Source organism: Phyllostomus discolor, chromosome 2, assembly GCF_004126475.2.
Source record: "Phyllostomus discolor isolate MPI-MPIP mPhyDis1 chromosome 2, mPhyDis1.pri.v3, whole genome shotgun sequence".
In the NCBI taxonomy this organism is placed as follows: Eukaryota; Metazoa; Chordata; class Mammalia; order Chiroptera; family Phyllostomidae; genus Phyllostomus; species Phyllostomus discolor.
The window spans coordinates 172,484,031-172,500,542 of NC_040904.2; the positions used below are offsets into that span (position 1 = coordinate 172,484,031).

The window sequence follows — 16,512 nt, forward strand, 5'->3', positions numbered from 1 at the left end:
GTCAAGATCTAGGGTGTAAAGATGAAGGTTTGTTTTTGAAAGGGAATAGGTTACGTGAAGTTTCTGCTAATTATGGAGGTTTAAATTTACTGACTATAATTCTAGGATGTTTGCCTGGGAAGTCCTGTGATTTAATTTTGCTCCTATACTTGGCATGTGAGTGCCTCATTCAGAGGGTACACAAAGGTTTGAATTCTGTTTTGAGGAAAGGAAACTCTTGATTGACAATATGGAGGGAAGTGGCTTCTTGTTCTGATAAAAAAATTTAGTTTGGTTTTATATTGGTTTTAATCAATTTGGCTATAATGTCAGAAAACTCACAATGGAGTAAACAAGACAGAAATTTATTTTTCTCTCACATAAAAGTAGGCAGTCTGTAGTATATGGTGGCTCCACTTCCTCGTGGACTTGGACTTCTCTTTTGTGGCTGAGCCTTCTTTAACTTAAGGCTTCTTCTTCATGATCCAAGATAGCTGCTGAGGCTCCAGCTTTCACCCTCATATTCTAGCCATTGTGAATTAGGAAGCAGTGAAGAGGGCAGACCCTCCTTTCCTGTAAGGATTCTTTCCAGAATTTGCACAGGACATTCCTGCCAGTATTTCATTCAACCATACCTAGCTGTTAGTGAGGACTGAGAATATATTCTTTAATTGTGGCAGCCATGTAACCTTCTTACAGCAACAACAAATTATTACCGTGCAGGAAGAGAACATAAAGATAGGAGGAAGAACATAAAAAAAAGAAAATTCACCTGAAATCTTAATGCCTTGTGTTCTGAGATGGTGGTAAAGAAGATGATAATGAATCTCTCTCCCCTCCCCTCAGCTACACTAAATTAAGCTTTCAGGCAGATTTGGATTTTTATGGTTGGTCTAAACATGTAGAAACATGTATTTGTTTTTTGTTTTTTTAGTTAAATTAGTTCATTTTGCACATTGAGTGAAAAAATACTACTTGTAAGCCCTGGCTGGCGTAGCTCAGTGGATTGAGCTCGGGTTGCGAACCAAAGTGTCGCAGGTTTGATTCCCAGTCAGGGTACATGCCTGGGTTGCAGGCCATGGCCCCCAGCAACCGCACATGGATGTTTCTCTCTCTCTCTCTCTATCTCCCTCCCTTCCCTCTTTAAAAATAAATAAATAAAATCTTAAAAAAAAAAGAAAAAAGAAAAAATACTACTTGTGATCTCAAGCATTTTAGTTTTCTGCCAAAATCTTTGTTCCAAGAACTATAAAGCTTTATTTACTGTTTTAAAATAATTCCAGTAGCTGTATGAGGGGGGACCCACAAAAAGACTTTGGAATTATCCTCTGGAGGGCAAACGCCTTGTAGTACATGTTTCCGCTGCAGGGTGAGTGTTCTAGGAGCCCATCTGTATCAGTGTACCACCAGCTGGTGTTGTGAGAGGTTGTGGTCAGATTCACTGAATTTTTTTTAAAGACTCAGCACTTTTGCTGATTTCATGATGTGTGATTTACGTGCTTATCTGCCAACATTGCTCTGAGTGTTCAGTTTTTGACCAAAAAACAGCATGACCCCCATGCCCCACCCACTCTATTCACCTGATCTTGCCCTGGGTGACTTTCCTTTTGTTTCCCTGGATGAAAAAAATTCCAAAGGGAAATGTTTTGCCCTTGGGGAAGAGGTGAAACAGAAAATGGCAGAAGCACCAAAAAGATCAAAATCGAAGAGTTCAAAAACTGTTTTAGAGTAGTGAAAAAAAATCTCATAGGTGTATCATATCAAATGGAGAGTACTTTGAAGGTGACTGAAGTTTAAACATGTAAGAATCAATAACATGATTTTTTATAAATAAGTTCCAGTTTCTTTTTGGGTCCCCCCTTGTATTTTCAATATGAGATTTTGTGATCTTAATCTCTATCTGGATTGTTTTCTAAAATGTTAACTGAGGAATTAATCCTATCCTAACAGTTCATAGCATAGATTGCTACCAACTGTGGAAACCTTTGAAATTGCAATAAAAAAGTAAAATAAATTTATTGCTTCATTTTATTTATCCATTTTTTAAAAGATTTTATTTATTTATTTTTAGAGAGAGGGGAAAAGAGAGAGAAAGAGAGGGAGAGAAACATCAAATTGTGGTTACCCCTTGCGTGTCCCCCACTGGGGACCTGGCCTTCAACCCAGGCATGTGCCCTGACCAGGAATCAAACCAGTGACCCTTTTGGTTCACAGGCTAGCACTCAATCCACTGAGCCACACTAGCCAGGGCTATTGCTTCATTTTATATGCAGCCTCTTTATTGTGTTCAGATCTGGCTGAGTTATTACTTGTGTAATACTATTATTTTAAATTTACTTTTCTTTAATTATCATAGTCAACTCTGAGAATGGTTTTGTTTTTGATGAAAGGTATCAAATATTCTGTGGGACATGTTTTTATTGCAGAAAAGAAGACTAAATATTAGAATGTTTAATTAAAATTACCAAGATTTCATCTTGAAGTTGGTATTGAGAGGATCCATATAGGTTGCTCAGGGAAAATGCTAGTGTTTTTAAACTGATTAACAGAGACATCCAAGTAGTGTGTTGGAAGTAGAGATACTCCCTCAAACTATGTTGGAAGGCATTGTTTTAAAAATTCCTTGAACACAGTCATCATTCAAAAAGAACATCTTTTACTTGTTATATAACCTACTTGTTTTGCGACCCTCCCAGTTGTGAATGCGTTGTAAGAAATTTGAATCAACAGTTCCGTTGAAGCAGCAGTGGTAGGTAATACTTAAACTAGATTGACACAATTCAGTGTCTTGAAATGCATTCAGGATGCTAAAGGGTAAACGTGTTCATTATAGATTTTCAGATGTTTTGCTTTTTTATAAGTTGGCATTGGATATGTATTTATCTCATATATGTTACATTGGATATGTATTTAGCATATATAATATGTGCTAATGCATATTAAAAGCACATAGACAAATATTTTCTAGTCAGTTTCATGTAGGTCTGATTTTGAATGTAAACATTGTCTATTATGTCATGCATGTTATGGTAATAAAATTAGTATTTAATTTTTTTTAGTTTGTTTAAAGATTGAGAATTATGTATCAGGTAAAATTCAGAGAGATGAACAACTTGCAAAGCTCTTTCAACTTTCTGATTTTGTAATCGATTTCCTTAAAACCTTTATTGTGCCTTTGTGGTAGAGTCTTTTTCTAGCATATTACTATGATTTTAAATGAAATCAAAGTGGTGAGGAAAGAGATTCTGGCCTTCTCTTAACTGTATATAACACAAAATGTATAATATCTTAATTTTTAGCTTTTAAAAGTAATCTGTTGATATATGATTTTACAGAGAAAATTGAAAGTGAAACAAATCTAAACTGAGTTGTTTTTTTAATGTTTTTTTAGCTTGATAGCTGGTCATTTCTACATACATTTAATTATTCATTATACCCAATAACTTTTCCAAGTGAAAATGCAGCAGAGTGGAAAAAGCTCTTTAAACCGTGTGCTTCCCAGAGATTATTCTTACCGGTAAGTTTTTCCCTTGGCGGGGTGATTTTTTTTTTTGTCTCTATTTTTACACACAAGTTAATAAAAGTTACATTTAAATCATTAAATAAGCACACGTATACTTTTCCCTTTGAATGTAAGGGAAAAAATACCTTCCCATAGAACAAATAAAAGCTACAATAAAAACCTGTGTTAAGATGAAAAATGTGAGTAATTTCTGTTGAAGTACTATTTCTTACATTTTAATTTATTCAGTGCTATAAACTGGTATATCTCTAAGTAGAAATGGAGGTCGTCAGATTTAATAGAGCTAAGTTTGTTGCCAGCAGAAATGCAGTGGTAGTATCATTTTCAAATTGCAGACTTCATTTATAATTTGGGAAATGAAGTACATTGCGTCATTAAGTAACCCCTTTGTTACCTTTTCTAACTAATATTTTAACCCACAAAAAATTTAAGGCATGTGAACTCAAAGGGACAGGGGAACCATTTATTTAGTGGGGCTGTTCTTTGGTGTTCTCTGGTGATAAACCTTGATGATGATGATGATTTTTTTAAAGATTTTATTTATTTATTTTTTAGAGAGGGAAGGGAGGGGGAGAGAGAGAGAGAGAGAGAGAGAGAGAGAGAGAGAGAGAGAAAAACATCAATGTGTGGTTGCTGGGGGCCGTGGCCTGCAACCCAGGCATGTGCCCTGACTGGGAGTTGAACCTGTGATGCTTTGGTTCACAGCCCGCACTCAATCTATTGAGCTACGCCAGCCAGGGTTGATTATTATGTTTTTAATCGAAAAATATCCAGAAAGAAGATTACCTGTTTCATTTTGAATTGAAATGAAAAATGATTTCACCCATAGTTTTAAAATTCACAGTAGTTAAATTAGGACCACTACATTGTTTAAGATACAGCAGTAGAAATGCTGAATTTAAGAAGCTTACAAGTTTCTTGAAAGTATATGGATTATGGGGAAGAAACTTTAGTTACTTGTTAGTATTAATTGGATTAAGGCAAGTCTTAGCATATTAAAAATGTAGTTTATTGAATTCACAATATCAGTAAGATTTAAAATTATAATTTTGATTGCTGGGCCTCCTAACTAGTATCTTAGTTGCTGTGCATAAAAAAATAGGTCCTAGGATCTTTTTCACTTTCTACTTCCGATGTAAGATGCTCACAAATAAGGGATTAAGATGGGGGAAAAAGCCTAAGAAGTTTTAGATACTTTTAAATACATAGACTTTATAAGTAAAAAAAATTTTTACATTGAATTATTGCAGTGTTACATTCACTTAATAATTTGAATGCCTGTATTTTTGTCAGACACCTGTGATAAAGTGCTGGATACACAGGAATGAATAGAACAGACAGGTTTCTTGTTTTCATTGCTTCTTGTCTAATGTGGGAGAGACATTAAACAAACACTATATGACATTAAATGAACACAGATAAGTTACTAAAAATGTGATGAAAGAAGCATGAGACTACTGCTATTTATATTCTATTCTTCATTATAGACAAGTTTAATTTTTTTATTTTTAATTACAGTTGACATATATTATGTTAGTTTCAGGAATACAACCCCATGATTGCACATTTATATAACTTATAAAGCGAACATCCCGATAAATCTGGTACCTGTCTGACACCATGCATAGTTCCTACAACAGTATCGACATTCCCTGTGCTGTACTGTACATCCCTATGGCTCTTCTGTAACTGCCAATTTGTGGTTCAGAATCATTTCACCTCTTCTACCCATTCCCCAACTCCTCTCCCATCTGGCAGCTGTCAAAATGTTATCTGTACCTGTAAGTCTGTTTCTGTTCTGCTTGTTTATTTGATACTGTAGATACTTTACATATAAGTGAAATCATCCGGCATTTGTCTTTGTCTCTCTGCCTTACTTCACTTACCATAATACCCTCTAGGTCCATCCATGTTGTTGCAAATGGCAAGATTTCATTCTTTTTTATGGCTGAATCATACTCCATTGTATATATGTACCACCACTTCTTTATCCATTCATTTATTGATGTATACTTACAAGTTTAATTTTTGATGTTATAAGATTTGCTAGATCATTTAATGATGTAATGTGGTTGAATTCCTAAATAGAATTTGAAATACAAAAAATATTCAAAACCTGTCAATTTATCCTCATACTTCACTGTTACCTATGCATCTTTTAACTTGATGCTTTATTTTTCTAAGTGATAAACCTGTTTTTTTTTACTGAGTTTTCTCTTCCTTTAAAAATGGATGGATCAAAAGAACTAATGCACAGGTGGCAAACACAAGGTCCGCTGGCCAAATCCAGCCGTCCGCCTTGTTTTATCCAGCCCGGCACCTTGTTTCTATAGGGCAGCAGCACCATCATTGAGCTCTCGCTTAGCTGTTACGTCATAGTTACATTTATACAGCCCTAAAATTACATTTGGCCCTTTGAAGGCAACCGCAAGGCTGATGTGGCCCCTGATGAAAATGAGTTTGACACCCTTGAACTAATAATGTAAGCTCTGCCAACTATTTCCCCCAAAAGGAACCACAGAAGAATACTGACGTGGTTATTATTTAACATTATGTCTGATCTCCAACTGGCAGGGGCTCCAACGGTGAACTTGGATCTTTATGCAGTGTCTTCCTAGCCTCCAACAATACAGAATCCATAGTCACACATTGTATCATGGTACAGAAGCAGAATGTCGACATAAAAAACAATTACCCTCATTTTCCTCTCCCCAAAAGAGAGAGACATAACATTCTGTTTTAATTGAGGCTTTGAACAGTGAACTTTCCCTCAGATTTTTTTCAGTCTGAAATTAAACCAGCTGGTGAGGGGAATTAGGTGATTTCAGCCTACCAACTGCTTGTTAAGGTTATTGCTTAACTTTAGCCGTAGGAGGAGGTAGCATCTTTTAAAAGGAGCAGAATCAACATCAAGCTCTTACCCTTATATTTTTAACTAAAAAGGTTTAGGTTAAACTAATTATTGAGTCTTACCAATACACAGGAGTAGGGCAATAAATTTAAATTTGCATGAGTCAGATTTTAAAGTTCATAGGTAAGGCAGAAATTTAAAAAAAAATTACCTTTGAAAGTCCCTGCAGAAGACATGGAGAGTCAATATCTCTCAGAAAGTAACAGTATAGCAGTCTGTCTTCCAAGACAAGAAGTCTTGTCTTTACTCTTGCTAAGCGTGTGCACATTTTCTTTGATTTGTTGGTGCAGGGGGATAGTAAGCACACAAGTATGAGCTTGGACTTGTGCTAGGTAGTCTGGGTTCCAATTTTCACTCTACCATTTACTAGTTGGGACCAAAATGATGTACAGGCACCAGCCATTAGTGTTATAAGCCAAGGGAACAAGTTCAGAAAATCTTCACTTGTATTGGTTTATTTCTTTATCTATCCCAAGAAATTAAGATTTGAGATAGAAATTCACCTAAGTTAATGTTTTTTCCTTAAAACTTTCTCTCTAACCTCAGAATAGTGCTTTTATTTTATTCTGATTGTTAAGAATTTTTGTTCTGATCTGTTTTTATAGCTTTTCTTCTCTAAAAGTTAATATAAAGATTAACATAATACATATATGCTATAAAAATGACAGATTGAGGAAAAATTACTTTAAAAAGTTGATGTAAATGAGCTTATCTCTTAGGTATTTCTTTGTAATTAAAGCCTCTTATATTTTATTAAATAAATAGAATTATAGTTAGTGATTCAAATATCTCTCCTCATAGTTAATCCTGAAAGAAGTTGACTCGCTATTGTATGTCGATACCGATATCCTATTTTTACGGCCCGTTGATGACATTTGGTCTTTACTGAAGAAATTTAATTCCACACAAATTGCTGCAATGGCACCAGAACATGAAGAGCCTCGAATAGGATGGTATAACCGCTTTGCCAGGCACCCATACTATGGAAAAACTGGAGTGAACTCTGGAGTTATGTTGATGAACATGACTAGAATGAGAAGGAAGTATTTCAAGGTAAGTCAGTGATAGAGGTAGTTGGTTAACTTTATTTTCCCTCCACACTTGTTTCTAATTGAATTTTGCTTTATTAAAAACTAGGCTGAACTATTCAGAATTTTTCCATTTACATGAAATATTTGAAGAAATGTGAGTTCTTAGTATTTTGTTTATTAGAGCATTACAGTAGCTCAAACCAGATAGCATTACAATGAAGTAAAATAATACACTGTAGTGAACATCATCTTCCTAGGTGGTTATTATTCCAGGCAGTAGTTGTCATTTTGTGGTGGTTGCAGCCACAGACTTGAGTCTAAAGTATGATACATTGTGGAAGGAACACAAAGAGTTGTTAAGAGCATAAGACTCTGAATCCTGCTGGCTTGGTTCAACCTCTAGGACCTTGGGTAAGTTTTGAAAGTCTGTGGGCTTTAGTTTTCTCATCTGTGAAATGAGGATGATAAGTAACAGTACCTATGTCATAAGTATTTGTGAGGATGAATTAGCACAGTGACTAACAGAGTAAATGTGCAGAGCATGGCACATAGTTACGCACTCCAATGTTAGCTAAAATCAGTGACTTCTGAAACACCCATATAGACTTACTGTTTCTCTCTTTGCATCTAGTTAGGACTAAAGTAAACATTAAGAGATATTACGTCTTACATGATATGCATATATGCAAGGTCTGTCCGGAAAAAAATCCAGCCATTGTTAATATATTGTGTGACATCAGTGTAACCTAGCAGTCGAGGAGAGTGGACTGGAATGCACATACATGAATAATGACGATTTCACTGTACTAGTCAGTGGCGGGTGGTAGACACAGTTTGAGTGAGCATGTGTACTGTGTGGCCATCACATTCAAAGTAACTGAGTGTGTAGAGCAGTGGATCTGCATCAAATTTTGCGTTAAGCTTGAACATTCCTCCACAGAAACTATCCAGATGATTTAGAAATCTGCAGTTATGGGTAACTGGTGACTGACAGCTTCATCACAACAACGCATTCTGCTCATGCATCACTTCTTCTGCAGAGTGTGTTTGGCAAAACATCAAATCACCCAGGTGACTCAGCCCACCTACAGCTCAGATCTGGTGCCCTGTGACTTTGGGCTTTTCCAAAAGCTAAAATCACCTTTGAAAGGGAAGAGATTTCAGACCATTGAAGAGATTCAGGAAAATAACAAGGGGATAGCTGATGGCGTAGGGAGAAGTGTGTGAGGTCTCAAAGTGCTTACTTTGAAGGGGACTGAGATATCACTGTCCTATGTACAGTGTTTCTTGTATCTTCAATAAATGTCTCTATTTTTCATCTTACATGGCTGCATACCATCTGGACAGACCTTGTATGTATGTTTATATACATATATGTCTGATACTTTTCTTATGGCTTCTGGTGGAACAGAATTTACATTGTTATTTATTAATCCTTTTTACATGTGTGATTTAAATCTTGCCTCATTTAGAGTTGTTCCTCTTTGGTACAGGCAGCAGTAATGCTTGTTGCCATCACCACATCCTGACACTTCAGCCTTAGGACAGACCGTTTATACCCATCACTCTTATCTTCTGTAGACCTAGTAAATCTAAGCTTTTTTTTTTTAAGCAAAGCTTTTCCATTTTCTGAACCTTTCTGAAAACTTGATTTGATTTCATTTTACGTTTGTCTCCCACAATTGAATGGATTAATGAGGCTGGTGTAACCTGTGTTCTTGCCTAATAGTGAACATCTTTCTTCATTTACCCAACTTGTTAATATATTTCGAGTTTTGAAATTTCATGTATTGTAAATTTACTAAATAAGGTATAAAACTATGAGTTTTTTCCCCTTTTCTATGCACAGTAATAGTATACCAGAAGATGGTGCTATAAGATTATCTGCTAAGGCATAATGTGACTTCTCAGTAACCCTTCATTTGAAATTCACAGAATTATGAGAAACCTAGTGTTACAAACAACCTTAGAGATAATTTAGTGTAACACCATTGTTCAATTTAAAAAATTTTTCTAAATGCTGCTATACAGTTAAAATCTATGATTATTTTTACTAACTTTTTACTTATTTAAATGTCATTCTTAAATATTATAATAGTTTCTCCCCTTTTCTCTTTTTGTCTGTGGCATATTCTAAATAATCTGGAGATGTAGATATGGAACTTAACATAATTTTTAAACTTTCAGTCTTGCTTTCTTCTGTGTGTTAATGACTCAATGAAAAAGACTGAGAGGCATGATTGTACATTAATCAGTAGGTACAGTTTGCTTCACTTACTGTCTCTTATGTTCCAAACAACCCTCTTCTTGGTCACTGGGAATGACACAAATTGGCTTTGCTTTCAAATGTTATTATGAGTTCTGAGATGCTTCCACAAAATTTGTTGAGTTTTTAATTCCTTTTTCATAATCTTTCTTTGTTTTCCTGATTGCTTTCCAGGCTGTATCTGTAGCAAACATTGCTTTGTTTTATCCTAATTTTACAGTTTCTGTCACAGATCTTAAATTTTAGAGCTCTAGTGATGTAACTGAATTACTTGTAATAGCTTTCCAAACTATTTCATACAGATCCATGGATATTGTCCCATAGTTCTTACCACATGAAGAGTGTAAGACTACCTATTTAGGATAATGGCCATGTTTTAAGTTCTTGCTGCTTTGCTGTCTCCCAATTTGTACCATTTATGACTGTTCAGTTCTAACCTGATGTATTATAGTTATATATATATTAAAAGTAGTAAAGATTCTGCCCCAGCCAGTGTGGCTCAGTTGGTTGGAGTGTTGTCCTGTGGACCAAAAGGTCTCAGGTTCTATTCCCAGTCAGGGTACATGCCTGGGTTGTGGGTTCAGTCCCTGGTTGGGGTATGTACGAGGGGCAATCAGTAAATGTTTCTCTCTCACATTGATGTTTCCCCCTCTCTCTCCTTCCTTTCTCCCTCTTTAAAATAAATTTTAAAAAGTAGTACAAATTCTACCTTTTTATTCTTTCTTCATCATAATGCCTGATAGACGATGGTATAACTGGTTACACTGTTGCTTTGTGTTTTATGTTATTGTATGTGCAGTATTGAATCCCTGTTAGGATATTTCTTAACTTTTTTCTATTTGTTACAGAAAAAAAGAAGAATAAATAAGGCATCTTGGGAATCCTTTCCTTCTATGTCTACTGTACCCATTAATTTCCTGCCATATATCACTTTGCACAGTAATTTTTATCATTTTTCTCCACCTATTGAGAACAGGAAGTGACTTCTGTTCAACTTTGTATTCTCAATATTTAGTATGGAGCCTGGCATAAAGTGACAACTCAGTAGATAATCATAGCAAAAGACAGATGAAAATTTTAGAAACTAGGACTTTAATAAATTATTGAAAACTCTGAGAAAAAAGAACACCATGGAGTGGACATGGTAGTTACTTTTACATATTTGAAAGATGTATACGACAGAGAACTTTTATTGGTTTATATATACTATATACCTTATGAGAATAGAGTATCAATGGATATCTTACCAAAAGGGATAGAATTTTCAGAGATGAGTGGAGTAGCTAATCTTTGGGAATTGATGAGTTTGTTTCTAGCATTGTTGGAACATAATGTGAACAGCTGCCTGTCATTTTCATATTAATAAGGTAGACTGGTAATGATAATGAGCCTATGTGTTTTCAAAAGATAGATAATTCTAAAAATGAAACTAATTGATCTTAATATAATACATTTGCCATTTGCATGTTGGTAGTAGGTTTGCTAAAATTAGTAAATTAGAATTATGTTTGGGGTGGGTAAAAGTAGGTGTACAATTGTTCAAATAGAAAATAATACAGTAATAATAACACGAATAAATTCTTTTGTGTACTCATAACTGCCAAACCCCTGTGTTTTTTTAAATTGTGAAACTAAATCATACTAATAAAATTTACATAATTCATTGTATGTAAACTTAAAAAAACATCACATTGTGTGTAGAGTTCCCCTGTTACACACCACTCTCCCCAGTTTAATTTCTTTGCCCAAATGACATAAACTTTGCGATGTACTGTATTCTCTAGACCCTTTAAAAAATCTAATTTGCAACTCATACACATGTACATTAGCACGTATATATAGGGTCCTTTTATACATTTTTACCTTTTGTTTTTACTTAGTATATAATTGATTGCTTTTTGTCAGTATACATAGTCTATCGCATTTTTAATGTACATATGGTATTGTGGAGAATGGCTAATTCTGTTTTATTGTTTGTGTGTACTAGTATGAACATGAAGTTATATGGCTGGAAAATATCTCATTTTAATTTGTATTTTTCTGACTCTGCTACCAGTATAAAAATCTTTCAATACAATTTTTAGTTATTCCTTTTTCCTCCTTTATGAATAGCTCTTTGTCCATAACCTTGAACTCTTTGTGTACTTGATTGTTTTTCTAATTCTGTTGACTTGAACTCCTTTTATATATAATGGCTTTACAGTAAACTCATTTCTCATTTTCATTGGTTGTCTTGGATATTCTAGGTTACATCATCAGCAAATAATATGAGTTGTTGCTTCTTGTCCAGTATTTTCTAGTGAGATTTTTTTTCAGTCATAAAGATCTTTTTACCCCCTTTGATTTTTTCCCCCTCAAGACTATATTGGACCTTGTATTAATTGATTTTTTTCTTTGAATAGATATATTTATGTATGTGTATGTGTAAATCTGTCTGTCTGTGTACATGTGAAGAGATTGGGCCCAGTGAGGACTTGGGTATGGCATGGTACAGCGGTTCCACCAGTCCTGTCTGTTAACTGTGTTGCTGCTCTTTGTCCTTGTATAAGTCATATTTCCTTTGCAGATTCCAAGAACATTTTGTTAACCCATTCGGTGACTTCTTTCAGAGTCATCCTTTCAATAAAGGATGACTTCTTTCAATAAAGTATTTTCTTATTTCCTTAAGTCATACTAGTTGTAGTCATTTTCCAGATTTGGGGGGAGGAGGGACTTTTGATTATTTTATAATTACTGTGATTACTGCGCTATGACATACTTCACACAAAGGTAATACAATTATAGCAGATCAAATTTAGTTTATTATTTTCTTCATTTGTACGTATTGCAAAATGACCCCCACAACAAGTCCAGTTAACATTCATCACCATACGTGGTTATAATTTTTTTCATCTGATGAGAACTTGATAAACTCTATTCTCCTAGCTACTTTCAAATATGCACTACCATATTATTCAATGAAGTCTCCATGCTGTACATTACAGCCTAATGACTTACTCATTTTAAAACTGGAAATGTGTGCCTTTGGCTCCCATTTTGCCCATCTTCTACCCTCTACCTCAGGTAGCCACCAATCTTTTCTCTGTATTGATGAGCTTGTGTTTTTTAAAATTTTGTTTAGATTTTTAGATTTCATAAGTAAGTGAGAGTGTACCATATTTATCTCTTCCTGTCTTATTTCACTTGGCATAATGCCTCAAAATTCTATCCATGTCATTTCTTTTTTAAAAATTATTTTATTGTTGTTCAACTGTAGTTGTCTGCATTCCCCTGCCCACCCCAGCCAAACCCACCTCCCTCCCTTGCTTCCATCCGCCCCCCTTGGTTTTGTCCATGTGTCCTTTATAGTAGTTCCTGAAAACCCTTCTCCCCTCTGTCCCTTCCCCCCCACCTCTGGTTACTGTCAGATTGTTCTCAATTTCAGTGTCTCTGGTTATAAGATCAAATTTAGTTTAAGTGTGTGTGTGTGTGTGTGTGTGTGTGTGTTTCCAGGAATTCTAGCTTCTTCAGTGATAGATTGTTTATACCCACATTGAGTTTATTATGTATCCTAGTATAGCTATAACAGTGTTTTTCAAACTTTGGAGGAGGATTATTTATTTATTTATGCATTTATTTAATTTTAGAGAGAAAGGAGGCGGAGGAAGAAAGAAAGAAAGGGAGAGAAACATCGATGTGACACAGAAACATCAATCCGTTGCCTTTTGTTCTTTCCCCGATCAGGGACTGAACCTACAACCTAGGCATGTGCCCTGACTGGGAATGGAACTGGAAACCTTTTGGTCCATGGGACAGCTCCCAATTTACTAAGCCACACCAATAAGGGCCTTTTTTTTTTTTAATTCACAATCTGTCATGAGCTGATACTTTTTTAAAAATGATGTAATAAATAAGTTACTAGAAAAATACTAGATTAAATAGACATAAAATTATTCTGTTAAATTGCTATAAAAGTATTTAAACCTTTTTCTTAATTTCTTTTTTCTTTAAAGATTTTATTTACTTATTATTATTTTTTCTTAGAGAGGGAAGGAAGGGAGATAGAGAGAGAGAGAAACATCGATGTGCGGTTGCTGGGGGTTATGGCCTGCAACCCAAGCATGTACCCTGGCTGGGAATCAAACCTGGGACACTTTGGTTCCCAGCCCACGCTCAATCCACTGAGCTATGCCAGCCAGGGCTCCTTTTTCTTAATTTCTGTACTTAGCCTAGTAGAGGGCATGAAAAATTCACTGATTGGCATGCTGCACACTGCACTTTCAGGAATACTGGTTTAAGTCTGGAGAGTTTAAGAGATTCAAAGAGGTATAAGAAGCTTACTATTAAACCCCATCTTTTCACATTCTAGATTCATATGATCCAGAGACCTCTTTCAATGCTGTTGTTTACTTAGGTATTTGTGTTTTAAAATAATCTATGAGGCTGAAAAGGCAACTGATGAAATTCAGTATTTTTTTTTTTTAATTCTCACCCGAGGATATATTTACTGATTTTAGAGAGAAAGGAAGATGAGGAGAGTGGGGGGAGGGGGAGAAAGAGAAATAGTAACATTGATGTGAGGAAGAAGCATCAATACAAGTATCTCTCATATGCACCCTGACCCGAGACTGAACCCCCAACCTAGGTATGTGCCCTGACTAGGGATTGAACCCAGAACCCTTTGCTGTACGGGACAATGCTATAACCAACTGAGCTACCTGGCCAGGGCCAGTATCTATTTTTGATAATATCAGCTTCAAATGATCTCTTTGAAATGCCAGTTATAAAAGATGAGCAAATCAGTCTAAGAATAATAGTAATCATGGCAAGAATAGTAAAAGCTACCCATGTATGTACCATGTGTCAGGTACTGTTAGAAATACTTTTTAATTGTGTAGTTACAGATTTAATCCTCAATAACTCTGACATAGACAGAGGCAGGCACTTTCTCTAGACATAGGACAGAGATACTGAAATGCTCTGCTTTTTAAGATGAGGTCACTGACGGTCATAAGACTTACCATTTCCTACTTCACATTTCTCTCCCAACTTTATTAGTGTTATCACTTCTCCATGCAGCTTCAGATAGCTTCTTTGTCTTCCCCACTCCAGCTGGGCAGCCTTACTCACATGTAGGTTTACATTAGAGTCACTGGATTTCATAACAAAAGAAGTTTATGTTTACTCTTGTTGCTCTGCAATAATTGCTAAGGAAAAAAGGGGGAACTGTCACCATGCTGCCATTTTGAGCCTGGAAGCCTGAGGACCTTTTCACTGTGTTTGCCAACAGAACGACATGACACCTGCACGGCTGCGATGGGGCGACATCCTGATGCCACTGCTCAAAAAATACAAGCTGAATATCACATGGGGCGACCAGGATCTCTTGAATATCATATTTTTTCATAATCCAGGTACCCATTTAATTTCACTGATTCTTTGCATTTGTAGAAAAATCATAATGGTCAAAATGATGAAGTGCATTTATTTGATTTTGGCTTATAAATGATTATCACTATGTTAAAGACAGTAAAACTTTTCTTGAATATTGATTTAGTAGGAAGAGATCTAAATGCTAAACCTATTTTAATTCACTATTTTAAATTTTATTCTGTAAGGACTGTATTTTTAAACTAAAATTTTTGCAAAATATGAATTCTGTGGAATTATGCTGGTTATTTGCTTCATTGTTTTGTCTTTCTTCACATAGAAAGCCTTTTTGTTTTTCCATGTCAATGGAATTATCGGCCAGATCATTGTATCTATGGAAGTAATTGCCTAGAAGCAGAAGAAGAAGGAATCTTTGTTCTTCATGGGAACAGAGGTGTTTACCATGATGATAAGCAACCAGCATTTAGAGCTGTTTATGAAGCACTGAGAAATGTAAGCGTTTTTTAAAAAGTTTTTATGTGGAAATACTTGCAAGCTTACAGAGAATCTGTGAGAATAGTACAAGAATTTCCATATCCTTTACTGCTGGAAGTGGGTGTGTTGTTCACATTTTACCCCGTTTGCTTTATCATTGGTTCTCTTTATAATACATTTTTTCTGAACCATTTGACTATAAGTCGAGTACATCATGTGTTTTTACCCCTAACAATTTGTATGTTTTCACTAAGAATAAGGATGTTTTCTTATTATCCTCAGTACAGATATCAGACTCAGGAAGTTTCATATTTGATATAATACTTTACCATCCACGTGGCTTCACTCTTCTTTGATCTAGAACAGTTTCTCAGTCTTTCTTCATCTTTTATGGCATTGGCATTTTTGAGAGAATAGAGCCCCTTAACCGCTTTCATTGTTAGAATGTTCTTCATAATGGCTCCTGTGATGTTTTCTTATGATTAGGTTCAGGGTGCTCCCTCCTGGCTAGCATGCTATTTAGGTGAATTTGTGCTCTCCTCAGGATATCACATTCACACTCACCTCTGTCTGCTTGCCTCTCATCGGTGACATTGGTTTTAATCACCCAGTCAAAATGTTCAATTTATCCATTGTATAGTTATTTTTCCTCTTGTAAACAGTTTATGGGGAGACTCTTTAAAATCATATAAATACCCTGCTCATCAGAATGTCCGCAGTAGGGTTAGAGTCCATTGTTGCACGTCTTCACTGTAGTTGCAAATTGGTGATTGTCCAACTCGAGCACTCCTTCCACATACAGCTTTGGCACTGTGCACTCAGTCCCTTTTGGACCATTTATTAATCTGTACATTACTAGTATGAAATCAGTATGTATTTTTTCTGATGATTCATAATGCATTATTCCCTTTTATTTATGTTCAAAATTTGGCCATTGGGAGCCCCTTTTGGCTACCAC

General features: G+C 35.5%; 1 protein-coding gene across 2 annotated transcripts in view; it reads left to right on the top strand.

The window, feature by feature from the left end:
* Positions 1 to 16,512, top strand: part of GXYLT1 (glucoside xylosyltransferase 1) — a 49,096-nt gene that overhangs the window by 19,834 nt on the left and 12,750 nt on the right. For both annotated transcript variants that reach the window (XM_028532924.2, XM_028532925.2), the window contains 4 exons: positions 3,371 to 3,496; positions 7,215 to 7,466; positions 14,980 to 15,103; positions 15,400 to 15,572. In XM_028532924.2, coding sequence (XP_028388725.1) covers positions 3,371 to 3,496; positions 7,215 to 7,466; positions 14,980 to 15,103; positions 15,400 to 15,572 — 675 coding nt within the window. The remainder of the gene's footprint in view (positions 1 to 3,370; positions 3,497 to 7,214; positions 7,467 to 14,979; positions 15,104 to 15,399; positions 15,573 to 16,512) is intronic.